The sequence below is a fragment of the Callorhinchus milii genome, unplaced genomic scaffold (genome assembly GCF_018977255.1).
Source record: "Callorhinchus milii isolate IMCB2004 unplaced genomic scaffold, IMCB_Cmil_1.0 Scaffold1, whole genome shotgun sequence".
NCBI classification, from domain to species: domain Eukaryota; kingdom Metazoa; phylum Chordata; class Chondrichthyes; order Chimaeriformes; family Callorhinchidae; genus Callorhinchus; species Callorhinchus milii.
Window position 1 is genome coordinate 77,809,905 of NW_024704742.1, and position 27,890 is coordinate 77,837,794.

Below are 27,890 nucleotides of genomic sequence, written 5' to 3' on the forward strand. Positions count from 1 at the left end.
ACCATAATAACACTACTAAATTAACATGGAATATTTTACAGAATAGAAGTACTATTGTGTAATGGAACATTTCTAAACTTGCAATGAAAAAAGTTTATTTTAATTTATTTTGTACAGCGTTTGGAAACACAATATTTCAGGTTTCTGAAAGTTGCCTGAGTAATTGCTGCTCATTGGTGAATAAAACTAAATTAGTGAACATCAGCATTCTGGCTCTAATCTGTACATTAACATTTTGTATGGGATGAGTACTTTAAATTGCCTTCTCTGCAGTAACATTTGGTTCTAATTTAGAGAAGTTAATGACTGGAACAACAACAACAAAATTAGATTTGTATAGACCTTGAGGATTTGCAATGTTTGGTTTGCAAATCCCTTCAAATCTTTTGAGTATTGCCTTAGAAGGCCTGGGAACATTTAATGTTCTTTATTAACGTTATCAAAGAGAATCTTTAATAGATGACTTTTTTAATAATGTTAACAACCAAACACACAATTTTTCATGGGAATCAAGTGTTTGTAGTTTTAGTCATAGAACTACAGCAAGTATTGTTTCAGCTTTTTCTTATTGATTTGCAACAAGTTATACTTTTATAGCATCAATATTTTGCCTCTGTGTTGCATTAAAATGTCAGATTTTCAACAATTGTGCAATTGGAGCTATACAGGATTAAAACAATAAACAAGTCCCCTCAGGGATCAGACATTGAGGCTAGTACAACAACAATAAAATCACATTTGTATAGCTCCTTTCACGTCAGTAGGACGTTGCAAGGCGCTGGACAGTCAGTGTTTCAGACCCAAGCTGGGGCTCAGGATTTGGGAGGGTGGAGGGCAGGGGGGGGAAGCAGGGTGATCAAAAGCACGGTCGAAGAGGACGGTCTTGAGATGGGTCTTGAAGGAGGCAGGGGAGGGGGTGAGGTGGAGGGACTGCGGGATGGAGTTCCAGAGAGTGGGGGCAGAGTGGCAGAAGGCCCGCCCACCAATTGGAGGGCAGAGGAGGCAATGTTGAGGAGGTGGGGAAAGGCAGAGCGGGTCATAGCACGGATGTGGGGGATGAAGGACAATGAGCGTGAAACAGGACGCCGAGGTTCCGTATTGGCTCCATGAGGTGTAGAGTGCATCCATGAAGGGTGATGCTGTCAATGCCCGAGGTAGGGAGGCGCGGACTGGAGCCAAGCAGGAGGGCCTCAGTCTTGTTCACATTCAACTGGAGGAAGTTTGCTTTCATCCAGGACTTGATGTGCGACAGATAGTCTGTGAGAACAGCAGTGGTCCTGGAGGCAAGGACAGGTCCGTGAAGGTTGAGCTGAGAGGAGATGCGGTGGAGGAGGATAGAATGGTCGACAGCAGAGAGGTCGAGGAGAATGAGGAGGCAGAAAAAGTCCTGGTCGCAGTTGGACAGAATGTGTTAGTGACTTTAACCAGGGCTGAAACCCAATTGGAGGGGTTCATTGAGGGAATAGCAGATGGGGAATGAGTGAAGCAACGACTCGTTCCAGGGCCTTGGAGAAGAAAGGGAGGTTGGAGATGGGGCGGTAGCTGGAAAGTAGTGATGAGTCCAGGGAAGATTTTTTGAGGATGGGGGTGATGGCAGCAGTGTTTAGAGGGATGGGAACAGTGGCAATGCAGTGGATAAGGAGTGGTTGATGATGTTGGTTAAAAGAGGGGCCAGGAACTGGGTTGGGGTCGAGGGAGAGGGTGGTGGGCTTCATTGTTGAGATGATGGAGTTGAGAGAAGAAGGGGAGACAGGGTTGAAAGTGCGTAAGGAGAGGTGGCTAGGGGCCAGGGTGTGAGGCAGAGGTGGGGAGGGCTTAGCGTAAACGCGGGAGAGATAGCCGAGCAAATCCCTTCGATTTTGGACTCGGAAGTACAACATCTCCTCGCAGTTGGAATTGGAGGAGAGGATGGGCGAGGCGTGGGAAGGTGGACGGAGGAGGCGGCTTCTTGTGGAGAAGAGGACCTTGGGGTAGTCCTTGGCTCCTCTTCTCCGGAGCGGCAGGTTTTCGCATGGTCGAGCCATTTGATTTGATCTAGGTGCGTTCGGCGACACGCACTTGTGGATTGAGGGATCGGAGATGGTTGGTGTACCAGGGAGATTTCCGTGATTAGGAGACAATTCGGGAGGTGCAGGGGGCAAGGGAGTCAAAAATGTCAAGAAAGGAGGAGAAGGAGTTGTGGAGAAGAGGGAGCGAGGTGGGTAGATCATTATGAGAAGGCCAGAGAGGGGCAGGAGTTCGGATGACTCCAGGGCAGCTGAGAGGAAGTGGGGTAGAGATTTTTTTCCAGGAAGTTAGGAGATGGTGGTGGATTGAGTGGTGGGGGAGGGGGATAGAGGAGTTGAGGGGGATGAAATAGTGGTCCAAAATGGCTTTTTCAGTGATGGTGATGTCCGAGACGGTGAGGCCCGGGAGATCACCAGATCAAGGGGATGATTGTGAACGTGGACGTGGGGTTGATGTGGAAGGAGAGGAGGGAGGAGAAGTCAGCAGAGGTACAGCAGTAGGGGGTGAAGTGGAGGTTGAAGTCGCCTAGGATGAGGAGGCATTCGGAGCAGAGGAGAGAGAGGATAGGAGGGTAGAATTAATAATAATAATCCTTGCATTTGATATAGCGCCTTATCACGTCTTCAAGACAACAACAACAATTTGGATTTATATAGCGCCCTCCACGCTGGACGGCATCTCAGAGTGCTTCACATTAACGGATCCAAGGGCCGAGGCAAGGGGAGGGGGAGGAAGGTAACCAAAGGTGTGGTCGAAAAGAAAGGTCTTCAGCCGAGACCTGAAAATAGGAAGAGAGGGGGCAAGACGAAGGGAGCGCGGAAGGGAGTTCCAGAGCCTTGGGGCATAGTGGTTGAAAGCACAGCTGCCGAGGGTGGAGCGGAGGACTCAGGGGACAAGGAGGAGGCCAGACCCGGTGGAGCGAAGGCAATGGGCACTGTTGTGAGGAGAGAGGAGGTCAGAGAGGGAGGGGGTTGAAGAGGAGTGGAGGGACTTGAAGACAAGGGTGAGGGATCTTAAAGTCGATCCTCTCTGGGACAGGCAGCCAGTGCAGTCTGGCAAGGACTGGGGTGATCGGGGAGCGCAGTTTGGTGCGGGTAAGAATGTGGGCAGCAGAGTTTTGGATGACCTGAATTTTATGAATGGTAGTAGAGGGGAGACCGGCGAGAGGAGGGCATTTGAATAGTCCAACTGAGAGGTGACAAAGGCATGAACCAGGGTATCAGTGGCTTTTGGAGTGAGGTATTGGCGGAGACGGGCAATGCGACGGAGGTGGAAGAAAGCGGTGCTGGTGAAGGACCGGATGTGGGGCAGGAAGGATAAATGGGGGTTGAACCTGATGCCTAGGTTGCGTACGGGTTTGGATAGTTTTAGGGGGAGGTCGGGTAGGTGGAGGAGGTGAGAACCGTGAGATTTTAGACGTTGACGAGAGCCAGAGTATGGCTTCCGTCTTGTCCATATTCAGCTGAAGGAAATTTGTGCTCATCCAGCCCCTGAAGTCTGACAGACAGGCTCAAGAACATCAGGGGACTGGGGGTCGCAAAGTGAGGTGGAAAAATAGAGTTGGGTGTCGTCCGCATACATGTGGAAGTGTACCCCATGTCTGCGGATGACATTCCCAAGAGGGAGCATGTAGATCAGAAAGAGGAGGGGGCCAAGGATGGATCCTTGGGGTACCCAGCAGGTAACCGAGTGAGAGCGGGAGGAGAAGCCGTTTGTGCAGATGTACTGCTGGCGATTTGTGAGATAGGACTCGAACCAGGCGAGTGCGGTCTCCTGAGGCGGATGATGGAGGAAAGGCGGTGGAGGAGGATGGCGTGGTCGATTGTGTCGAATCCGGCGGAGAGGTCCAGGAGGGCAAGGAGGCAGAGGCAGCCCTGGTCACAGATAGAGAGGATGTCATTTGTTACTTTCACAAGCGCAGTCTCTGTCCTGTGGGCAGGGTGGAAACCGGACTGGAGGGGTTCAAAGAGGGAGTGGGAGGAGAGGTGTGCGCGGAGTTGATTGGCAACAACGCGTTCTAGGACTTTTGCGAGGAAGGGCAGGTTTGAAATAGGGTGGTAGTGGCTGGGGTTTGAGGGATCTAAGGAAGGTTTTTTGAGGAGGGGGTGATGACAGCAATTTTGAGGGGGGCAGCGACTGATCCAGAGGCTAGGGACTGGTTGATGACGTCAGCCAGTAGTGGCCAGAGGAGGGGGAACTGGGTGATCAGCAAGTTGGTGGGGAGGGGGTCGAGGCAGCAGGTGGTGGGTTTCATTGAGGTGATAGTGGGTGAGAGGGAGGCGGGAGAGATGGGTAGGAAGGAATGTAGGATGAGGGTCGTGGCAGGAGCTGATGATGGGGAGGGTGAGGGGGACGGAGATGGGGGGTGGTGGGTGACAAGAGGCAGGCGGATGAGGTTGCCTGGCGGATGTTGTGGATTTTGGATGAAAAGAAGTCCATGACCTCCTCGCACTTGGCATTGGATGTGAAGATTGAGGAGGCCTGAGGGGGTGCACGGAGGAGGTAGTGGGTGGTGGAAAAAAGGATTTTAGGATTGTTTTTGGCCTCCAAGATGATGTTGGAGTCGAAGAACGGCGGTAGCAGTGGAGATGCTCGAGCCACAGTTGGCGGTGAACTGTCAGGCCAGTTTTCCGCCATTTGCGCTCGAGCACCGGGTTTGGATTTTTAGGCAGCGGAGATGATTATTGTATCGGGGGATCGGGTGGGTTTGGAGATGGTCCTGGATTTCAGGGGGACGAGGGAGTTGAAGGTGGAGGAGAAGCGATCATGGAGCAGCTGAACGGCTGCTTCAGGATCTCCACGGGTAGAAGGCAAGAGGGATAGGATATTTGATGATGCGTTGGCCTTTGTGAGGGTCTCAGGGGGTAGCCTTTTCCATGGGCGCTAGAGAATGGTAGAGGGCTTAGTGTAGGAGAGAGGGATGCGAGAGGAGAAAGAGATGAGGAAGTGGTTCGAGATGGCCTTGTCCCCTATGCTAAGGTCGGAAATGTCAAGGCCGTGGGTAATAATGTGGTCGAGGGCAGGTCGAGGGCCACAGTTGTGGGTTGGTGAATTTATGTGAAGGGTGAGGTTTATCGAGGAGAGGAGGGCAGTGAAGTCGGAAGACGTTGTGCAAAGGGAGTTTAGGTGGAGGTTGAAATCGCCCATTATGAGCAGACGTTCGGATAAGAGGGACAGGGAAGAGAGGAGAGTAGAGATGTCTGTGTGGAAGGAGCTGGGGGCTTATGGGGCGGTAGACCAGGAGGATTTTCAGTGGGAGAGAGGGTGAGGTGCTCAAAGGAGGGGAAGCAGCCAGAGGAGTAGGGGGTAAGACCAAGGGAGGCTTTGGAGATGAGAGCCACCCCGCCACCTCGTTGATTTGGACGGGGGGGTGTGGTGGAAGGTGTAGCCTGGAGGGGAGGCTTCAACTGGGGGGATGGGGGTGATTGGGGGAGAGCCAAGTTTCTGCGACACATCTCAAAGCGCTTCACAAGTAAAGTGAATTGATTGTATATTTTGTGGGCGAAATGCGGCAGCCAATTGCTCACAGCAGTGTCCCACAAACAATCGTGAATTGAAGTGACCAATTTATTATTACCCTCAAATAAGCGATCTGCCACTCGACTGATAACTGGGTTCCTACTTACTGCTAGGTAAACAGAGCACCATGCCAGGAATCGACCCCAGATCTCTCGCTTGCAAGGCGAGTGCTCTAACCGCTGAGTTCCAGGACTCCAAGATGCCCGAGTGGAAGGCAGGGGAGGGTTTGGGGTGCGGTAAAAAAGGACATTTTGAGGAAAAGATTGGAGGAATGATAAATGGTAAGGTGTTTGAAGGAGGGGAAGATTCCGGAGGATTAAGGGGATAGGTCGAGCAGGGCCTGGAGATGAGAGTCACACCACCACCACGGATTAGGTTGTGGGGTATTGTGGAATGTATAGCCTGATGGTGTGGTCTCAATCGGGGGAAGGTGTCGCCTGGGATGATCCAGGTTTTGGTGAGGGCGAGGATGTCAATGTTTTCCTTGAAAGTGAGGTCTATTTGTTAGGTCAGGGTATTAAGGGATATGGGGCAAGGGCGGATATAATTGGACTTGAGGTACAGATCAGCCATGATCTTATAGAATGGCGGAACAGTCTCGTTGGCTGAATGGCCTACTCTATGTTTGTCCAGTTAGGACCAGCCTACTTTAGCTTTGGCTTGTAGGGTTAAAAGTAACTCGGTAGGAAGAATCCCTGTCCCAGTTACTAATCTGCATTCCAGGTTCGAGCAGCAAATCAGGCTGGACGGTCACCAGCAGTGCCTTGGAATACTGCAGACCCAGTTGGCTCAGGAATTGGACCACCAAAAACACATCAGAGGGTTGTCTTGATGACAACATTCTGTTACCAAGCACATCACCCTCGAGCCAGCTCAGCTCAAAGCAGATCTTACTTACTTTCCCACAAGAACGATAGTCACTAGTTGTACTTGTGGAGAGGTCAGGTTGGCAGGGATATCCGCATGTTCAGTTAGGTTTAACAATTTTCACTGTCTGCTTCCGTATGAAAATAACAAAAAGTCACTTCTATGAGAGGAGTGTTAATGGAATAAATTGAATCTACCTACAGATTCCATTTTCTCGCTGTTCCTAATGAGGTCAGAATATTATTACAGCATATTTATTTTGATGAAGATGGTAATTAATTCACTGTGCCATGTTTGAAAAAATATTGAATGACCGTACAATATGTATAGCGTATTTATGGAGATTCAGTTTTTAGATTTAAAAATACATTTTGCACACCATCAATGCATTGTTACTTTTAGTAACATGCTCTTGCTTCATAAACATTTGAAACCCAGCTACTGCTGAAGAGATGCTGGAGGAACCTTAGAAATTTGCAGCATAGAAGGCCATTTGGCCCATTGCATCAAGCAAGAGTACTTGAATCAACTACAATGACCTATGAACTGCTGTTTACAATTGGTTGCCACGTTTCGACCACAAAATATAGTCAATTCACTTTACAGTTTATTCTGTGAAGTGCTTTAAGATGTCTCAACGACGTGATAAGGTGCTATATCAAATGCAAGGATTATTATTATAAGTGATTAACTATTAATGTTCATTTTTATTACCCATGAAGTGAAGATCAAACAGCGATATGGAAACTTGCCAGGAGAGTTGCGTATGATCGAATTGGAAAAGGGAAAGAGTGGGCTGGGCCTCAGTCTAGCTGGCAACAAGGACCGATCCAGAATGAGTGTTTTTGTAGTTGGTATTGATGCAAGTGGAGCAGCTGGCAAAGACGGCTGGATAAAGATTGCAGATGAGTTATTGGAGGCAAGTGTCTTTTTACAGTGTGTGCTTTTGTTGAAATTGTACAACCATACCAGTTATTTACACTGATTATTCCAACAATCTTATGTGTTCCTTTGACCATATCTGACCAGATTTAATGTGTTCATTAATTCATTATCAAAAAATTAATTATCTGTAACCTAAGGCTGTTCCTCACTTCCATAAATTGCAATTCTAGATTTTCATGAACTAACGATGTTCATGAACTTTTACAGTTTGCAGACCTTTGCTGCCTTTCTGCTCTACATGAGCTGTTGTGTGTGTTGATGCAGCATTTTTAAGCACTCCTTGCCCTCACTTGACATTGCCCCCCTTGAGCCTAGCTGAAATTGACACAATGGCACATAGACCATCTGGATGCAAATTCACATCCTTCTAGTCTGCAGTGTGCAGGAATAGAGCACCAACAGTTGAGCTGCCTCTTAAAAACTTTGCTTTAAATTGCCCATCAAATTACAGTTTTAAAAAAATTGTAAATTCAAAAGGTGGCTCTACTACTTTCACAGTAACATTTAACGATAATTGTATTCCTTGCATTATAAAAAACACAGAGTTTCTTCAGGTTTCCCAGCCAACAAATCCCCGTAATAAAATTGATCATTCAATTTATGACTGTTTATTGACTGGTGCAAATTCCTGTGAAATAGTCATTAAACTTTACAATAAATCCTTTGAAATGGTTTGACACATCATTCCAACATGAAAGGTACTAAAGCAAATACAAGCATTATTTATTAGATGTTTACATTGATATTCATTATATGTATGTATACATTTCTACATGTATGCGGATGACACCCAACTTTATCTCGCCGCCTCCACCCTCGATTCCAGGACTGTTGATGTCCTGGCTAATTCTCTCTGATATCAAGACCTGGACAAGAGTCAACTTCCTCTAGCTCAGTGTTAGCAAGACAGAGGCCTCCTGCTTGGCTACCCCTCCTCACCTCAGCAACTGAAACTATCACTATTATGGCTGCACTCCACCTCACCGAGCCAATCCGAAACCTCAGTGTCCTTTTCGACCCTCGGCCATCCTTCAAACCCCACATTCGTGCCGTGACCTGTTCCGCCTTTCCACTCCTCTGCAACGTTGCCCACCTCCGCCCCTGCCTTTCACTGCAGGCCGCCGACACCCTGATCCACGCTTTCGTTACGTCCCGACTTGACAACGCCAACTGCCTGCTCACTGGACTTCCCAACTCTTCCCTCCACAAGCTGCAGATTATTCAGAACTCTGCAGCTCATGTCCTCTCCTGCACCAGGCTCCGGGAACCTATCACCCCCGTTCTTGCCCGGCTTCACTGGTTCCCCATTCCTCAGAGAATCGAGTACAAAATCCTCATTCTTGCCTTCAAGGCCCTCCACAGTCTTGCACCCCCCTACCTCTCCGACTTCATAACCCCATATCAGCCTGTCCGTTCCTTCCACCTGCTTCAGATGCTCCGCACTTCCTGCCCCAACATTGGCGGTCAGTTATTCAGCATCTCTGCCCCCACACTCTGGAACTCTATACCGCAATCCCTCCGCCTCTCTTGCCTCCTGCAAATCCCATCTGAAGACCTTCCTCTTTGATCGTTCAGACACCCTCTCACCCCCACGCCACATCCTCCCCTTCTGACCCCAACTCCCAGCTCGGGTCTAAAACCCTTGATTGTCCAGTGCCCTGGGACGTCTTTCTGATGTGAAGGGCGTTATATAAGTTTAATTTGTTGTTCATTATTTTTAATTATATCGGTACACTATAAAACTCTGCGTATTGTTCCTACGTAAGTGCTCCAGGACGCTACCCTGAGAGAAGGGCGCTATATAATTGCAAGTTGTTGTGAGAGATTTTGGCTCTGTTTACTTTCTGCAGAACAATATTTTTCTAATTGCAAAAAAAATCTCTGATTAAAATCTAAACACTTTTGATAATATTTGGCTTTAATATTTCATATTTTGTTTTTGCAGATAAATGGGCAGTTACTGTATGGACGTAGTCATCAGAATGCCTCTTCAATAATCAAAAGTGCACCATCAAAAGTCAAAATAATTTTCATCAGGTGGGTGTTTTTTAGTATTAGAATATCTGAAAGTAGCAGAATATCTACTTGACATGTTTAAAACATTTCTTCATGTTGCCATATTGTTTAACAGACTTCATTGATGTGAACTTGTGTAACTACAAACCTATTGCTGACTAAGTAAACTTTTGGTGGTAATTTTAATACATTTATTCAAAGGATTATCAAATTAGACCTTTTATGTTTACTAGATGAAAATCAATTGAAACAATGTTTATCAATTAGATTAAATCTAGTACACAAAGAAGTTAACAGATTTGTAAACATTGATTTGTAAAAATCTTTCTTTGATCACAAAAACTGGAAATAGTTCTGCACAAGATTCAAGAAAGGTTTGGATGAAGATAGTCAGTTGTATTTTATCCTTCCATAACACCAATGCTACCGTCCTTCATTAAGTTGTTTGTTTAAAGGAGTCCAAAATCCTGGTCTCAAACATTCTTCCTATTAACCCGCTCCAGCAGTTGATTGTACTCCTTCATGTAAAGAAATACTGTTATCCGCTCTGGAATTACTCTTCTCAACTTATGTGTCTTTGAAGTGCTCTGGGGTCCTACCCCGCATGAAGGGGGCTATATAAAAGCAAGTTGTTGTTGCCTTGTTACCTTGGTGGTAAGAGTATTCATCTGGGTTTGCCTTCTCAATGCTCTAATCCACTCTAGAGCCAGGGCAGCCACTTGACTCACAACAATCAACTACACAATAGTCAAGGTGATGCTTGAGCATAACTTCTGGGGAATCTGAACTTCATTGGTTTCTTGTGTTTATTATATCCTCATACTGTTTGGACATGGCAAGCATTGAGAAAACTAACATCCCTGAGTCTTTTTCAGCTTCCCCCTCCTCCGTGGGATACATACATGTTTTTACTTTTACTTTTATATTCATTACCTTACATTTATCTATATTGAACTTCATTTGTCAGTTGTAAGCTGAAGTGGGTATTTTATCAAACTATTTGTGAGTTCTTAGCTGCCTCCTCTGATCTCACAGTTCTCCATAATTTGATTCAATCTGCATATTCAACTGCCTCTGAGTGTGAGAATCCAGGGCAAGAAATCTCCCACTTAGGTGGAAACGTCTGTTGATGATAACAGGATACAAACCTTTATGGTAGAATTTAAAGGATACAGTGGAAGTTTAAAGAATGCTAATCATTAAATATAACTTTTTTTGCTATGTTATTGATCAGTAAAAAAAGTACCCCCAAATAAACTGATTTTAGAGTGAAATACAAGTTTATAACAATCTCATGATTTTGGAGCATTACACAATGATTGTGTGATTTCCCCCTCCCCTTATGTCTTCAGAAACCCTTATTTATTTTGCAGCTAATTATGTAGTTCAAAGCCATCTGTTCCATACTTATATATAAACTGTTTGTGTATACACTAATTTGTAATGTTGCCATTAGTGCAATGATTTTCTGGTTCCACTTAAAGCCCGTTTTTACCTGCTTTTTAAATGCACCCAGTAAGGACTGCTGACTGTCACACAAGGGGGTAAGCAGAGAACATAATAGCTTGAAAGTTTATACTCGGACCTCATTTTTTTCCTTAATATTTTTTAATGCCTGGCACATTATTTTAGACAAAAATATGTGGAATGTAAGTATTGAGTGAAATATAATTGCTTGGATTAGTTCATATCTGGCAATAACATTGTTGTATGTTTTGAGGTGTAGAGTACACTGAACTGGTGAACTTCATAATTTTTTTATAAACAGTGTTATTCTTCATAATAACACTAATAAACATGTGCATGCCAAATTCTAAATTTCACACATCACCTTATTTCCTGGGCCATGTGGGACATATTTTTAATGCATGAATTAGCCCTTCCTACAAAGAGGGAAAATTGTGCAGATCGCTTATGTCTTGATTGTGCTCCAAATAGCAATCTTTTCTCTTAATAGATTCAACATATACAGCAATGTAAAGTCCCATTTATACAACATAGTTAGCATTACTTCAATGCACTTTCTCCATCAGATCAAGATTATACATTACAGTATATGTTTAAGTTTTAAGGAGATTGATTCAGAGATTCAAAGACAAGAGAACATGAATTCAGGATTGTGACTAGGGGTGCAAAAGGAAAAATTTGGAAGAGTCTTCTCCCTGAGGTTTGTCAGGATATGGAATGATTCAGAGATGGCTGTTAGAGAAGAGTCAATTGGAGCATTTTTAAAAGAATTAGAGAAGCACCTTGCAATATTAAGGACACCTGGCTGACCAAAAAAAAGGTAAGGGAAACAGCAGAGGATTACGATGGGTGGCTTCTTCAAGGAGCAAAGTCCGACATGAAAATGCAGTGGGCTTACTGGAGCTAAATGTATGATAATAATAACCATTTACATTTAATAGAGCACCTTTCACATGAGGAAGACATCCCAAAACACTTCACAGGTTATACTGTAAAGTGTGTTTTTTTTGTGTGGGTGAATGAAGTTGTGCACATCAAAGTCCCACAAATAGCTGTGAAGTGAATGACCAGTTTTATTGGGGGATTATTGGTCAGGACACATGGAGAAACTCCATCTCTTTTCGAGTGCTTCCATGAGATCTTTAACGTCCACTTGAACAGGCAGAAGGGACCTTTGTTTAACATTTCATCTGAAGGACAGTAGGTAGGCACAAAGCTTTCAAACCACAAGAATGAGTAAATATAATATAATATAATAAATAAATATAAATTATAAATTAGGATTCACTATCCCAAATCACTATACTGCTGAAAAAAGGGATGTTAAATTGTATGCACCAGAATAAGATTCACGTAGAAATCCACAAGAATGATCTTACAAAGCCAGCACAGATTGGAAAATGTGCAACATGTATCTGCTTTATCATATGCGTTTGTATTTGTTTTCTAGAAACAACGATGCAGTCAGTCAAATGGCAGTTAGCCCAGTAAAATTGCCCGACACAACTGTGACTACTTCAGGCACCCTGCAAGAGGTACATGATTATCATGCTTTTTTTCATATCTACAGTGAGACTGGCCTCAATTATTATTATTGTTACATTTGATATAGCCGATTTTACATCCTGAGGACTTCTCAAGCAATCCACAGTGTTTATTGTACAGTTAGTGACTGTATAATGTAGGTGAAAAAATACACAGCCACCATGTCCCAAATCTCCGGAACTCCTTGGCTCAATCCCTCCATCTTACATATAAACCCTTTACCCATCTTCAAATCACTCCTGAAGACTTTGCTCTTTGATGTGCCTTCGGTCACCTTCTCTCCCTTTCCAGCTCGGCGTCAAACCACACCACTGCTAAGCAGTCCGAAACTCTACCCGCGTGAAGAGCACTATATGAATTCAAGTTGTTGTTGTCGTTAACCACGATACGACAGCTTGCATTTGTCCCACAAACAGCCATGAAGTAAATGAGCAATTCTATCTGTGGGCTTTTGGCCAGGGCGCCTGGAGAAACACCCTATTCCTTTGAATAATGACATGGACCTTGGTATAGTATCTCATCTGAAGGGTAGCACCTCTGAAAATGCAGTGCGCTGCGAACACTTTGTTGGAGCATTAGCTATGTGATTTCAAAGTGGGGCTTGACTCAGAAGCAAGATTGCAAGCAACTGAGCTAGTTGCAAAAATTATGTTCTTTACTGTATTAATAATATGCAATGGTCCCTGTTTACAATGTACATTTTTTAGTGAGTTTCCCACCTGTTCTGATTTAAATGTCATATTGTGCTTATGGTGTTAATCTCACTTATAAGAATGCATTACTTTTTTACAATGCTCATAAAGAAGTAATATTGCTACTCATTTAAATTAATTTCCTACTTCCCAAGCTGCTGCTAGTCTTTTTGCAACACTTCCAGCGGGTGTAATTTTTAGTCTGTTGTTTTGCATCAATTAGTGTGTGGTTGAAAACAGCAGTAGAATGCCCTAATTTAAATTAGTCAGTATTCAATAGGCTCTGCAACCCTATCACCCCCATCCTCACCCGACTCCACTGGCTTCCCATCACACAGAGGATACAGTTCAAGATCTGGGTAGTCACTTCAAAGCCCTCCATAGCCTTGCTCTCCCCTACCTCTGCAACCTCCTAAACCCCTACCAACCTGCCCGCTCCCTCCGCTCAGTGGACTTCGGCCTGCTTCACGTTCTCCACCTCGCCTGCCCCACCATTGGCGGGTGGGCTTTCTGCCGCTCTGTCTCCACCCTCTGGAACTCCATCCCGCAGTCCCTATGCCTCGCTCCCTCCCTTGCTTCCTTCAAGACCCGTCTCAAGACCCTCCTCTTCGACCGTGCCTTCAGTCACCCTCCTGCCCTCCACCCTCCCCAACCAATGTGCAAGGAACCCATCAGTCATGTGATTTGTGACGTTACAAAATTGGAGATTGGATCTTGTTATTGTGGGTAGGGATATTATGGATCCTGACTAACAATTTTACATTAGGATCGAGCAATATCTTGATGTGATTATGTTTTGCTTTTTTCCAGAATGAATCATGTACTTTATCTCAGACTGGACCTGAATTGGCATCGTTTAAGAACATTCAGCATGTGATACTCACAAAGGCAAGTTTGTTGAGAAATATGGAAATACTGTTTAGCCTATCATAAATAGTTGTAGAGACTAATATTTATGGAAGTTCACTGTTGTACACATAACTAGATAAGGAAAGCATATGTCTTCGTAGTATTTTAAGATTTAAGTTAATCTACTTTGCACTTTGTAGTTGATGGATGCTGACTAATTCTTTGCTGATAGATCCTTGCAAGTTAGGATATTCTGCTGCTGTTTCCATCTTCCGTGCAAGACATTAGTCAGTGTGCCAACAAATACCTATTGGTGTAGTTGCTGAATCCAAGTCCTCTACACTTTGAATTGGTCAGGTTTAGCTGCCGTGTAATGGTAAATGTCCTTTGAAAGTAATCTCTCTGATTTGAATTTTGGGCATAGCTGGCAAACCAGATACATTCTCATCTCTTTACTAGTTCTATATTGAGTGTTAATTTGTCTAGATTGAATGAAACCTATCTTAAATTTGACTGCTGGTTTTGTTTGTACAGGATCAAGGTGGATTAGGAATTGCGATCAGTGAGGAGAGTACACATGATGGTGTAGTTGTTAAGAGTCTAACAGAGAATGGCACTGCAGCAAAGGTAAGTTGAAAATACATTTCCCACCTTTAAAAGGAAACCAGTCAGCTAGCTCTCAAATCTATTCAGGTTAGATGTACACATCATAGAATCATAGAATTATACAGCAGAAGGAAGCCATTCGGCCCATCGTGTCTCTGGCGGCTCTTTGAAAAGAGCTTCCAAATCAATCCCACTCCCCCGTTCTCTCCCCATAGCCCTGCAAACTTGTCCTCCCCATGGTGAGAGAAATGGGAAATATGTTAACTGATCAGAGAGGGACATCTTCTGGAGTGTTGCAAACCATCTCTTATACCCCATTTTTATATAATAATAATTGTTGCATTTGATATAGTCCCTTTCACATGAGGAGGATGTCTCAAAGCACTTCATAGGTTATACTGTAAAATGGAGTGACTGTATTTTGTGGGTGAATGCAGCAGTTAATTTATGCACAACAATGTCCCACAAATAACCATGAAGTGAATTTCTTTTATTTGGGGGATAATTGGCCAAGACTTGGCCTTGGCCAGCTCTATTTTTTCAAATACTGCCATGAGATCTTTAACTACCACCTGAACAGACAGGTGGGTCCTTGGTTTAAACTCTCATCTGAAGGACGGCACCTCCAACAATATTCCTAGTACTCGATTGGATTGTTAGACTAGACTATATGAGTCCCAAATCCCAATGTAGTGTTTGAACCCACGACCTTCTGACTCATAGGCAAGAGTGCTCCCTGACACACAGGGGAGTTTCTCCCAATGTTCTGGCCGCCAATCCCCCAAATAAAATTGGTCATCTCTTGATCGCTGTTTGTGGGACATTGTTCTGAGCAAATGAGCTGCTACGTTCACCTACAAATACACAATCATCCATTTCACCGTAACTCTTGTCCAGCACATTGAGACATGCTTCTGACATTATACCAAATACAAGGATTATTATTCCTTATTATCAGGAGTCCTGAAGAGCAAAATGCTTACAATAAGAGTGGTGACACTCCTATTGTCAAAGGTGGAGAGCTCCATCACAGAAGATGGCTTTCAACTTCATATTAAGCTAAGCCTCCAAGATAAATATAGCCATTGGAACCAGTGGTAGCCATAATACTTAGCTTGAAATACTCTTTCCCACCCCTGTCCTGGCAACAAAGATTTTTTTCTCTTTTTTCTGCATGAATCTTTTCCCTGTAATTGGAAAGGCAGCAATACAAGCTTGCAAGAGACCTATTGTTTTGATTCAGTTCCTGCTGCAATATGAATAGAATGGTTTCTACATCAGTTGCACTGAGAGCCTCCATTGAAGAACCAACATCATAAAATGAGTTGTCTAATGGAAATACAGGAGATGTCTGCAATCTCTGGATTGGAATGTAGAATTTTTCATCTAGTAGAATAAACGTGCAGTGAAACATCTTAATGTTCAGAACTTGGAGTTGTATAATTGGTGCCCCCAAAACAAATTTAGAAATCATTTCTATATATAACAAAGTGTTTCATGCTTATTAATATTCTGTAAACTGTTCTGGTCCGACACCTGCTACAGTAGACTTAGCAGCAAAATGTTGTTGAAAGACAAGGGCATGTTCTTTGATTAGAGAGTGTGTGAGTTGTATTTGATCATGAAGCTTCGAGTTTAAATCTCATCATTTTCAACCGTAGATAACAATAAGTTTAACATTATTATCAAAATAACAATGTGAGAAACTAAGAGGGTTCTTAGGGCATGGTATGTCCTACCAAAAAATGGTATTTGAAGCATAATGACTTTTTAAAGGCAAATAGAGACATATTTGAAAAGGAAAAATATAAGAGAATTTGGAGAGAAGTCATGAGAATGGGATAACTTCTCCAGTGAGCCTGTACCAACATAGTGGGCTGATTATCCTCAATGTTATAAGATTCTATGCTTATAAGTTACAATATCTATATTACTTAAACAGCAAGGTGGAATATAGATTTTGATGCAAAATTGCTTTAACAAAAATATTTGATCAATATTTTAATATTAAAATAAACTCAGAACAATTGAAACATATGTTTTGCAGCACAAGAGATTTAAAAATGTAATTTATTTCAATGCTACCAAATCATAGGCAGACAATACTAATCATGGAGAATAAGTTGTTTGTGTATCACATCTGTTGATTTTAGATGAGACTCACATCTGTACTTTGTAAATTTATGCTTATACCTGTTGTGATTCACAAATCCTTTAATGGGAACTCAGGTAGAGTGTTTGGGGTATCTGCTTTTTTTGACTCATCTCCTAATTGAATGCAAGGATTAATATATTGAATTACGTTAATCTGCAAGTAAAAGGCAAGGTCTTATTTGTAAACTTATTGTATTTTGTTTTGCCCCCTCCTTCATGTCGCGCCTGAAGACCTTTCTCTTCGACCGTGCTTACTGTCACCTCCCATCTCCCCCTGGCTCAGCATCATGCTTCACCACTGTCAAGCGCTCTGGGACACTAACCTGAGGGCCACTATATAAATGCAAGTTGTTGTTGTTGTTACCAATCAATAACTTTTCACAGGATGGCAGAATTAAGGTTGGAGATCGTATCTTGGCTGTGGATGATGAGCATGTTGTTGGCCACCCAGTAGAGAAGGTATTTTCTTAGCATTACATCTTTGCCTTGTTGTATGGGTAACAAAAATTAAGAGTATACAGTACATAATGGGTAAAGAGTGCTATCCTATTTCGATTTCTTGAAAGGAGATCCTTGTTCATTACCTTGTTCAATATTTTTGGAACTGGGGGAAAGATAAGCAGGGTCTCCAAGGTGACATGTGTGGCAACATAATATTGGAATCGAGTCAACCCTCTGGTGATCTCAGTAGCCATTTCCTGATCCAAGTGGGTCCACAACGTTACAGGGCACTGCTGATGACAGCATTACAGGGCACTGCTGATGACAGCATTACAGGGCACTGCTGATGACAGCATTACAGGGCACTACTGATGACAGCATTACAGGGCACTGCTGATGACAGCACAGCCAACCTGGCTCACCGGTCACACTTGCAGGGGCAGACAAGTTACTGGGGCAGGGATTCTTCCTACTCAGCTCCAGTTGCAGGCCAAAGCCCCGATGGCTTGCCAGACAAGGCTCTCAATGGCAAGCCTTGTGGTTTCAGCTTGTTAGACCCCAGCAGTACCCCATTGTACACTCTGGGGTCCCCAAGACTTGGCTCTTGTTAACTTATGCTCAATACTCTCTGGAATTAGGTAAGCAGAATGAGTCCATCCAGGAAAAGAGTGCATATTCCAATACATGGGAATTACCATGTATAGGTGGGATGCATGGCACTCTTTAGTATGGTTTGGATACTCTTCAACATGGTGATGGGATTTCACTTGTGTCAGATACCTGGCTGACCAAAATAAACTCTAAAATGAATTAGTAGAAATAGTTGTTGAAAAATACCAATTCACTAGGAAGAGGGAGTACCTGTTAAAGCTACAAAATAAGCATTGAAACAAGCTATACTCTGATAATTAGCTCATCCAATAGTTGAAATGATATTTGTTTCAGAGTGAAGTGCAGCAAGTGCACTAACCTGGGTGTTCATAAAATTCAAATGCAATATTTGGAAGAGCCCATTCTGTCAGGAGCATAAAGTGCAGAACATAAGGAAGCCATATAGTTTTGCAAATCGTGTAAAATTCTCATAATTATTTGGTCATCTATATCAATATCAGCACACCCATCTTAACTATCAATCCAACTTCTCATCAAAGGAATTAGTGAAGGTAGCATCAACTAATTCTGATAGAAATCTGCAGCACATATCTGTTACGTTATAAGCGAATCGAGCTTTGCTTGAGGTTTGTTCATTTTGTACATCTTCCTCTAGTTCTGCATCAAAAGATAAATTATATTTGAATTGCAATTCAAAGATTTGTGTAATATGGTGTTGTGTGATATGGTAACATCATGCGTTCAATGCTTTGGGTGTTAATGCACTAATACATATTTCTACAATTTGCCTCTTGGGGACAAATATGGGGACAAAACTCAATTCTCATTTTGCATAGTGTCATATCTTTAATATCCACCCAAGGACACGGAGACAGGACTTTAGTTTAACATCTCATCTGTTGAAAATCTGTACTGACATGGCAGAATAGACTGTGAGCTAAATGTCAATTGGATTTACAGTTGCCTTGCTAGAGGTAGAAAGTACCACTGACACAAGTCAAAACAAAGGGAAAGCAATAATCAAAACCTTTATCGAAAGGAGAGGGAAGAGAAGTAATTTGGTTCGAAAATTATTTTTATGAAGGAAATGGATACAATAATTTAACTTTGTATTTTCCTAGGTAATAAATTTGCTGAAGAAAGCCAAAAATATAGTGAAATTAACCATTAGTCCGGATGATTTAAGTGTGCAGCAGTCTTCAGCACCATCTGTTGCTTCTGGTTCAGTAGATTTCAAGAGTGCCCAGTCTCCTCTGGTACACAGTATTACAGTCCCAACTGATGTAGACTCCATCAATAAGAGTAAGTACCAAACCTGAGTTTTGCGGCTTGAGATGTGCTTTTCGTTCATAATAATTGTCCCGATGTAGAGTATAATTTCTAGAAGAAAACTGAGGCTTTACATTGTGCAAATCAATATCAATTACCTGTGAAGATCTGTTCAGTGAACAAATTATGATGGGAGAAGGTACATTTGGCCACCATATGTGGCAGCTACCCCTTCACCATGTTTTGGTTAACACATCAAGAAAAAGGTAAGGTATTGAAGGGTGACCAGTACTTGTGGAACTGTAGCACAGAAGTCGGGAGAAAATGGGGAGAAACCTATAATTAAAATTAGCTTTTCCTCCAAGTACTTTCAAAATCTCACTTTGGCAGTTTTCTGTTTCAATTCCTACAGTTCACCACCAATCATATATTCCCGTAACCTGAGGTGCATGTCAGAGGCCTTTACTGAACCAGACACTAGAGAAGGAAATTTAGCGATATAAAAGGCAGAGGTGTAGGACTGAAATAGTTTGTCACATCAAATCCCATTGTTTTCAAAGTTGAGAAGACTCCTTGTAGTATAATAATCTTAATCAAATAATTCTTGCATTTGATATCGCACCTTTCACGTTGGGAAGGAATACTGTGAAGTGTAGTGACTGTAGATTTGTAGGTGAACATGACAGCCCAATTTAGCACAGCATAAATAGCTATGAAATTAATGACCAATTTTATTTTGTGGGATTTGTTGACTGGGACACCGGGAGAAACTTCTCTTTTCTAGGATTACCATGAGATCTTTTTCTAGGATTACCATGAGTAACCTGAAACGGCAGACTAGACCTTAGTTTCAGCTCCTTGGGACGTCCTCCCGACATGAAAGGCGCTATACAAATGTATCTTGTTGTTGTTTCATGTCTCGTCCGAATGCCGGCACCTCTGACAATACATTCCCCCACTCACCCACCCCAGCGTCATCTTAGACTATTTGAGTTTGAATCCCATGAGCAGAAGTTAGCTTATTCACCATCTTCTGTTTGTGGGATTCAAACAATTACAATAATAATCCTTATAATCCTTGTATTTGATATAGCACCTTATCACATCTTTTAGACGTCTCAAAGCGCTTCACCGAATATACTGTAAAGTGAATTGACTGTATATTTTGGGTGAAACACGGCAGCCAATTGCGCACAGCAGTGTCCCACAAACAGTCGTGGATTGAATTGCCAAATTATTATTTTTTTGAAGGAATTATTATCCCCAGAAAAGCGATCTGCCAATCAACTAACAACCAGCTTCCTACTTACTGCTAGGTAAACAGGGGCGTGTGGAGAAAGGAAACTTGTCCAACGTTTCACCCTGCCTGGGAATTGAACCCAGGTCTCTTGTTGCGAGGCGACTGCTCTAACCACTCCACGATTCCAGTATCGGCATTAACCAGCATTTTTCGGCGCTGTGCCAGTGCCAAATTAGGCCGGTAAATGCTGGTACTGACATTGTAATTACACTTAGCCGGAACCTCCAGCTCACCGGACCGGATTTCTATTGGTCACATTGGTCCAGCTAGCTGGGGTTTTAGTGTATTGAATGTTTCTGTAGGTCACAAGATCACTTAAGTACACATCACTTAAGATATTTTGAGCGCTGAGGGCATGGTTTAATTTTGTGTGTTTGTGTGAAGTGAGGTTTGACGTTCTAAAGGTCGAGTACCAAAAAGTTTCCTTTTTGTAAACAAACCTGTGTGTTTGTTTCTGTTTGTTTCACTTTTTTTGTTTTGAGGCTCAAGTAGAGCTTTAACCCCTGACTCAGCTATATTAGAATTGGCATCTTGTCCAATCATCCCTGGAAGGGAGACAACTATTGAAATCTCCAAAGGACGTACTGGACTTGGGCTAAGCATCGTTGGAGGAGCAGATACCCTGTTGGTGAGTACTTCTAATGGGATAGACATTAAAAGACGTGCTAGCAGCACAATAGTCAGGATTTTAAACAACTAAGGATCATCTATTCCGATTCAAACCACCCTATCTTGAATTATATTTCACTTGTTTTGAATAGGGTGCCATCATTATTCACGAAGTCTATGAAGAGGGAGCTGCAGCCAAGGATGGCAGACTGTGGGCTGGAGATCAAATATTGGAGGTAATTTAAACTTGTGTCCTAAACAAGATCAAACGGGATGAGCAGTTCAAACAACTAAAGTTGTAGATCTGTCTGATTACTATGTAGAAAACTTTTCAGATGTGTTGACTTTAAAACTAATACTGCTCATCGAAAACTCCACTGTCCACATCCTCACCCACACCAAATTGCACACGCCATCACCCCAATTCTCTCCAGGCTCTATTAGCTTTCTATCTCCCAATAGATCCACTTTTAAGATCCTCACCTTCATGTCCTAGTGCCTTCCTTTCTCAACATTCATCGCTGGAAGTGATGTCAACAGTGATATTTTTCTACTGCAACCTGCTCATCAATTATATATGCAACAGAATATCTGAATTGTATTACAACTTTGTTCTTGCTTCAATTTTATATCCTGTATGTAGCAGGCTGGACACGTATCTAAATGAGCTTTATTGTACACCGAAAGCTGAATTTGTTTACCAATCTCACTGTTTCTATAGGTTAATGGAATTGACTTGCGAGTTGCCACTCATGATGAAGCAATAAATGTGCTGAGACAAACCCCACAGAAGGTTCGGCTGACAGTTTATAGAGATGATGGGCATTATAAGGAGGAAGATATGTACAACTTGCTCACGGTCGAGTTGCAAAAGAAACCTGGGAAAGGACTTGGTCTGAGCATTGTTGGAAAAAGGTAGCGAATTCTTAAGAGTCAGAAATTTGATGTATAAGGATTTTCTGCAGAAAATTGTATTGTCCTCCAATGTCTTGTTAAAATGAATGCTTATTCTACATTTAACTAAGTGATCATTTCACGTGTCATCTTAACATGCAAAAATAATTAACCCACTAAAAACTTGTCTAATGAAGTGCACTAGTTTAGATTTAATCCTAGAGAAGGTTTTGGTTATTTCATTACATTTTAATATGGCGTTAGTCAATAATAACATCAATAATCAATAGTCAAATATGAATTATGCATTAGATTATTACATATCATACACAAGGTTGAAAATAGATTTTCCTGTCAAACAAGAAATATGCATGGAAAGTAAAGGTTAGTATAAAAATCAAAACCAAGTACAGGCTATAATCCAGTTGTTGGGATACAAACAATTCCAGCTCGCATTATAAGTAAGGTCAATGCATCGACTTCACAGGCGATATCACTGAGGTGCACTGTGCATATGTGAAGGAAAATGGACAGTAGTTCTCATACAATGTAATTATAGCATTGCTTACCCTGTTCTCAAAGTGCACAGTGAAATAAACTATCTTGCCTTTGTTATGAAGCGGGTTGGGATTCTATGGACCCTGCCTTAAAAACCAAAGCAGCAAGATGTCACTACCATTTCCTCCAGAAAAAGTAGATAAGATACTTTGGTCTGTTCATTAACACATATTTAACTCTATTACTGAGTGTTCTCTGCTGGTCTTTGTATATTTTTCTGATTTATAATAACATAATACACTTTTCAGTACCTACATATTCACTAGCTGTGACTTTATTAGGTGCTTTTTAAACTTCATTTATTCTTCGTCTTAAGTCTGTTAATAGGGCAAAAAAAATGTTATGTTGCTTCTAGGCACACTTTCTTTTCATCTCAAATGAATCATCCAGTATACAATTTAGTGGTGCTTAATTCTTATATGTAACAACATAAAATAAAACTTTGAACTAAGTACTTTGTGAACATAAGAATTGCTAGACGAAAGATGACCAAGGTCCATCCAGTTCAACTTATAATAATAATAATCCTTGCATTTGATATAGCGCTTTTCAAGTCGGGAGGACGTCCCAAAGCGCTTCACAGAACACACTGTAAAGTGAATTGACTGTATATTTGTGGGCGAACCCGGCAGCAAATTGCGCACAGCAATGTCCCACAAACAGTCGTAGATTGAAAATGACCAATTTATTATTGTTTTGTTTTGGAGGGATTATTATTAGGCTCTGTGTGGAGTAAGGAAACTTGCCCAAGGTTTCGCCCTCTGCCTGGAATTGAACTCAGGTCTCTCGCTTGCAAAGCGAGTGCTCTAACCACTGAGCTACAGGACTCCACTTCCACCATCCACCTTCCACCATCCTGGCAGTCATCATGCACATGTCATGTCCCAAACTACAAGCAATCAAAAAAGAAAAAATATCTTTGGCATTTTGCTGAAGCAGAAGTTGCTTTCTTTCATTTGAGTTGAGTAATTCTTCAGAAATTTTAGAATGTAATGAAATTCTGTACTTATTTTCTACAGGAATGACACAGGAGTGTTTGTATCTGATATTGTGAAGGGAGGAATAGTAGATCTGGATGGAAGACTTGTTCAGGGAGACCAGATACTATCTGTGAATGGGGAAGAAGTTCGAAATGCAACCCAGGAGACTGTCGCTGCTATGCTGAAGGTCTGAGCAATACGTGCAGTGTGTCTTCATGGATATTTAGAATGTACCTGTGGATCTTTGTGATCAGATGTAGTATTGCGAACCTATAACCTATGTAGTTCAGCACCTATAACTTAGCAATGGCCCAAGTGGGAAAAATGACAAGACTTGTAGCCTAATGGATGTATTGCTAATTGTCCAGATACACACTCACCTTTCTCATCCATAAGCTTATTAAAGCTGACAGACACTTAAAAAAGCAGATAATCGAGAAGGTAAACCCCTGACAACTTGTCACTCCAAAGTGCAGCACGAGCGGAAAATGAGCTTTGCTCACCATGAGGTCCCGGTGTTGTGATTCTCTGTGTGGTGTGTCTCTCTCTTGCGTGTTTGTTTGTTTGTGAGTGTCTCTGTATGAATGTCTTTGTGTGAATGTGTCTCTCCTCTGTATATGTGTATGTGTCTGTGAGTGTATGTCTTTTTATTTCTGTAAGTGCGTCTCTTTCTGTGAGTGTGTTTGTCTGTCTCTCTCTCTGTCTGTCTCTCTCTGTCTATATGTGTGTCTCTCTCTCTCTCTGTGTGGCTGTGTGCGTGTGCGTTGGCGGCCCCCGAAAGGCAGGAAGGAGGTGGTGACCTGTAGCCCTGCAGTCAGGACACTGGCGAGCTTGGGGAGCAATGCTGGTATCTCCAGGCCTTGAAATGTAGTGTGTGAGGGGAACGAACCATTCGGCCCTTCGGGCCTGTGCTGATGTCCCCCCCCCCACCACCCACCCAGTGGGCCACCCAATGTTTATTAAAGAAGCATTATTTTTTTTGCAACAATCTAATATGTATTATTTCTTCATGTTCAGGTTTTATTAATAAAGTGGAAAAATGTAGGTTGGCAGTAAAATGTACCTCTCAATAAAACCAATCAACCCAATTTTACGAAAAATTTGGCAAATTTCCCCATAATTTTTGCAAATATTTACACAATTTTCTATTGGCCCTGATTGTAGCTCAGGATTTGCATTCACAAAGTTGACATCCCAAAATACTATAGACATTTGATTCTCAGTGTCTTTAAAGGCCGAAAAAAGTTCTTTTTTTAGGCCACAAAAGTTTGCAGCTTTTTGTCGGGGTTTTCAGGTCTTCCCATTGTAGAAAAGTGTCTTGCACCCAAAACTCCGGGCACGATCACAAACTTGAAGTTGTAATTTGAGTCACAAATTCACATTGCACTATGCCTTATGAATATTGCATTTTAAACCTTGTGCTGCATCTCTGTGAATATTACAAGGCACTATACATGTGTAATTAAGATGCTCCCAAAAAGATCATTTAAAATGAAGCAGATTCTTCAATTGAAATTGCATTGAACAAACACAAAATAGGTGCAATTTCAATTATTTTTGTTTGTGTTTCACTTGGTGTTTATCATTTTGCATCCAAACACGTGTGACTGACTGCAGCTGCGTCCTTGAATCAACATTACTGTAATTTATTAGGAAAACGTAGATTTGCTCCTAGGTGATGTTTTTTAACGTGGTAAAATGCAAATGTTTGAAATTTTGTGATTGCAGCATACCACCTAAGGAACTCGACACACAAAATATAGAGTCTACTATAAACCGTCAACAATTTCTTAGATATACAAAAAAAGCAAATTAACTTTTTCTTTCTCGTCTTCAGTGTGCACAAGGAACAGTAAGACTAGAAGTTGGCAGGTTGAAAGCTGGATCATTCTCTGATAGAAGAGGTTCCCAGAGTAGCCAGGTTAGTGTTTTTCAGCTGATAGTTGAACTGTTTAATAAGAAAACATGACTGTTTAATAGGAAGGGGACTTGTTTCTCTCCCTGACTTGGTTTGGTTTGGACAAATTCCCGGTTGCCTATGCAAGGTTAAGGGAGAGGGTGCATTAAAATATTTATGTAAATTGGAGTTGAATGATCCTGGAAGTTGTCGTATATAGAATCATATGTGGTACTTGTACACCGATTTACATAACTCAACAATTATAAAAAATCATTTGAGCATTTTTGGCAATGGAATTGCTATCTTTTTTCTTTTAGTGTTACTCTGATAAAAATTATCAGGTATGCATTTGCATTTATAGGGATATTTATGTAGCTTATCTTCTAGGTACTTAGCCGCTAGAACATCCTAAACTATTAAGAGCTAATGGTCTTTGACTTACTGAAGCAAAGTACTTTAAAAGGTAAAAATAGATCCTTAAGTTAAACAGCCTGTTTTATTTCTTGAAAAAAAGTAGTGTTCTGTACTCTTGTCGCTTACGAGAACACTTTTTAAGAGATGACTGAGTTTGGAAGCAATGTAGCTCAGTAGGAGGGCAGACTTCTTTCATCTATGGCGCAGCTTGAGATCCGGCCCAAATTAATGGGCTGGGTACAAAGCAAGATTTGTTTGGCTGATTTTAACCCATTTCTTCTAGACAGTTCAAAGTTATTTGTAATTTAGCACAATTTGGCATTAAAAGTGTGTGTCTGCTTCAGAGAAGATACAAAAATGACTAGTGTTGAAATGTGAAAAATTCCCTAAATGCAGTAGAGGATGTTCTGAAGTTAGCAGTGTTACTTAATATGTAGAGGTATAAAGAGATGCAGCAAAAAGACAGATATTGGGATTAAAAGATCTGCCAAGATCTAATAAGTTGATGGAACAGGCTCAGTGAGCCTCCAGTTCCTGTCCTCCTATGTTCTTAAGCATATTAGATATTTAGAAAAGATTACATTTTCTTAATTCTTAAACAGGGTGATCTGCTCAAGTCACTTGCAAGGTTCAGTGGCAGTAGCCAGTGTACTCGCTCTTGATTTATTCTCCCTTCACCTCACCACAATAGTTGAGACTGCTGTGAGGGAAATGACTGACATAATCTGAAATTTAGCATACTATAACATAACACGCTGCATTTCCTGTACTACATTTTATGAAGAGGGCATTTCCTTCAAAAAACAATGTTTTTCAGTTCGTTCGAGTAAAAATCTTAAGTGCTAATGTCATTTACTTTTTCAAATATATAATAAAGATTTTACGAACGGGAATACAGCTCTAAGCAATGGCATGTCAAGGAACATTGCACTCTTCTTTCCTAAGCATATTAGATATTTAGAAAAGATTACATTTTCTTAATTCTTACGCATCAAATATCAAGTTGCTGTTTTGTAGCTTTCAGGAGTTTTTATTGAACAAAAGTATGGTTTCACCCAGAACTTGTTCTTCCCCCGCCCACTAATTTTTTCCGTTTTTTGGCCTCCTTACACTATACATATATGGAGTATATACATACTCCTACTTTTCCTACTTTCAATACATGTGGGAAATCAATACCCAAAATTCAAGCGGATCTTTTAACAGTGAAAGGTCAAACAGATTTTTGTTATGACAAGCCAAGTTTGTTTTGTATCCTCCCAAGCAATCACCCTTTTCTTTTTTATTATTATTGTAATGAAAAAGACGGATGAAACAAGCCAGAAATTCCACTGTGTTTTAGCCTTAACATTTTATTTTCCAAAAAATTGTGAAAAATATGTTAATTTCAATCTTAATCTGGAAGCCAGTATTTTAAAGTTAAAAAGAGCCATTTTGTAGATTAAGACTAAATTTAAGAATTTTGCACATCTTAAATGTTCAAGCAAAGTTAGATTACAAGTCTTAGATTTAAAGCACCAGTGATGGTTATAATTAGTTTACGAGAGAATATACATAGGACATTGTAGATTAGATTGCTTTTTCCACTCATGTCATGTAGAAAAGTACACGGCATTGGTTTTTTGCATAGTTTTGAGGAATTAACAATTATAATTTTGAAATAACTAAAATGTTGCAGCTAGTACAATGAAATGTGTGGTAATTTACCACAATAGTTTTATCCTTCTGATTGTGCATTTCTCCCTTTTCCTGCTGCTTAACGTATATTCTCAAAATATGATCTCTGTTTCAAAGGTGAAGATAATTTAACAGGAGCTTTGGTACTAACTACTCTCGGTGGTGGGGAATTTTCATGTGTGGATGATGAACATCTGCTTTATTTTGCAAGCTGCAGAGGACCAATAAGGGTTAATCCTTTGAGTACTATGATAGTACTTCAGTAGTAAAATCAGAAGGATCATGACTGTTCCTTTTATTTCTAAAATAAAGATAAAACAATTCATTTGCTTTAATTGGCAAATTAAGATGACAAGCCGCAAGACAGAAGCTCAAATATGTTATGTTTTCTACAGTCTTACTTTTCAAAAAACGATAGTTTTAGTTTTTTAAAACGATTGGAAATCTCGTCTACCTTTTTTTCTTAAATTCTGCTGGAGTGGGTAGGAGAAGTGGTTGTAATTTAAAGAGGTTCTATGACCCAGGTATTGAATGTGTTTTTCATGACCTGTGATTTGAACAAATTTCAA

At 41.5% G+C, this 27,890-nt stretch overlaps 1 protein-coding gene across 6 annotated transcripts in view; it reads left to right on the forward strand.

Annotated features, from left to right (window-relative positions):
• The window catches only part of LOC103177699 (multiple PDZ domain protein), a 107,710-nt gene that overhangs the window by 71,794 nt on the left and 8,026 nt on the right, over positions 1 to 27,890 (forward strand). For all 6 annotated transcript variants that reach the window (XM_042332387.1, XM_042332397.1, XM_042332406.1 and 3 more), the window contains 12 exons: positions 7,116 to 7,312; positions 9,284 to 9,375; positions 12,272 to 12,356; positions 13,869 to 13,946; positions 14,442 to 14,534; positions 17,052 to 17,126; positions 18,842 to 19,022; positions 20,772 to 20,917; positions 21,051 to 21,134; positions 21,620 to 21,813; positions 23,370 to 23,517; positions 25,168 to 25,251. In XM_042332387.1, the coding sequence (XP_042188321.1) occupies positions 7,116 to 7,312; positions 9,284 to 9,375; positions 12,272 to 12,356; positions 13,869 to 13,946; positions 14,442 to 14,534; positions 17,052 to 17,126; positions 18,842 to 19,022; positions 20,772 to 20,917; positions 21,051 to 21,134; positions 21,620 to 21,813; positions 23,370 to 23,517; positions 25,168 to 25,251 (1,457 nt within the window). The remainder of the gene's footprint in view (positions 1 to 7,115; positions 7,313 to 9,283; positions 9,376 to 12,271; positions 12,357 to 13,868; positions 13,947 to 14,441; positions 14,535 to 17,051; positions 17,127 to 18,841; positions 19,023 to 20,771; positions 20,918 to 21,050; positions 21,135 to 21,619; positions 21,814 to 23,369; positions 23,518 to 25,167; positions 25,252 to 27,890) is intronic.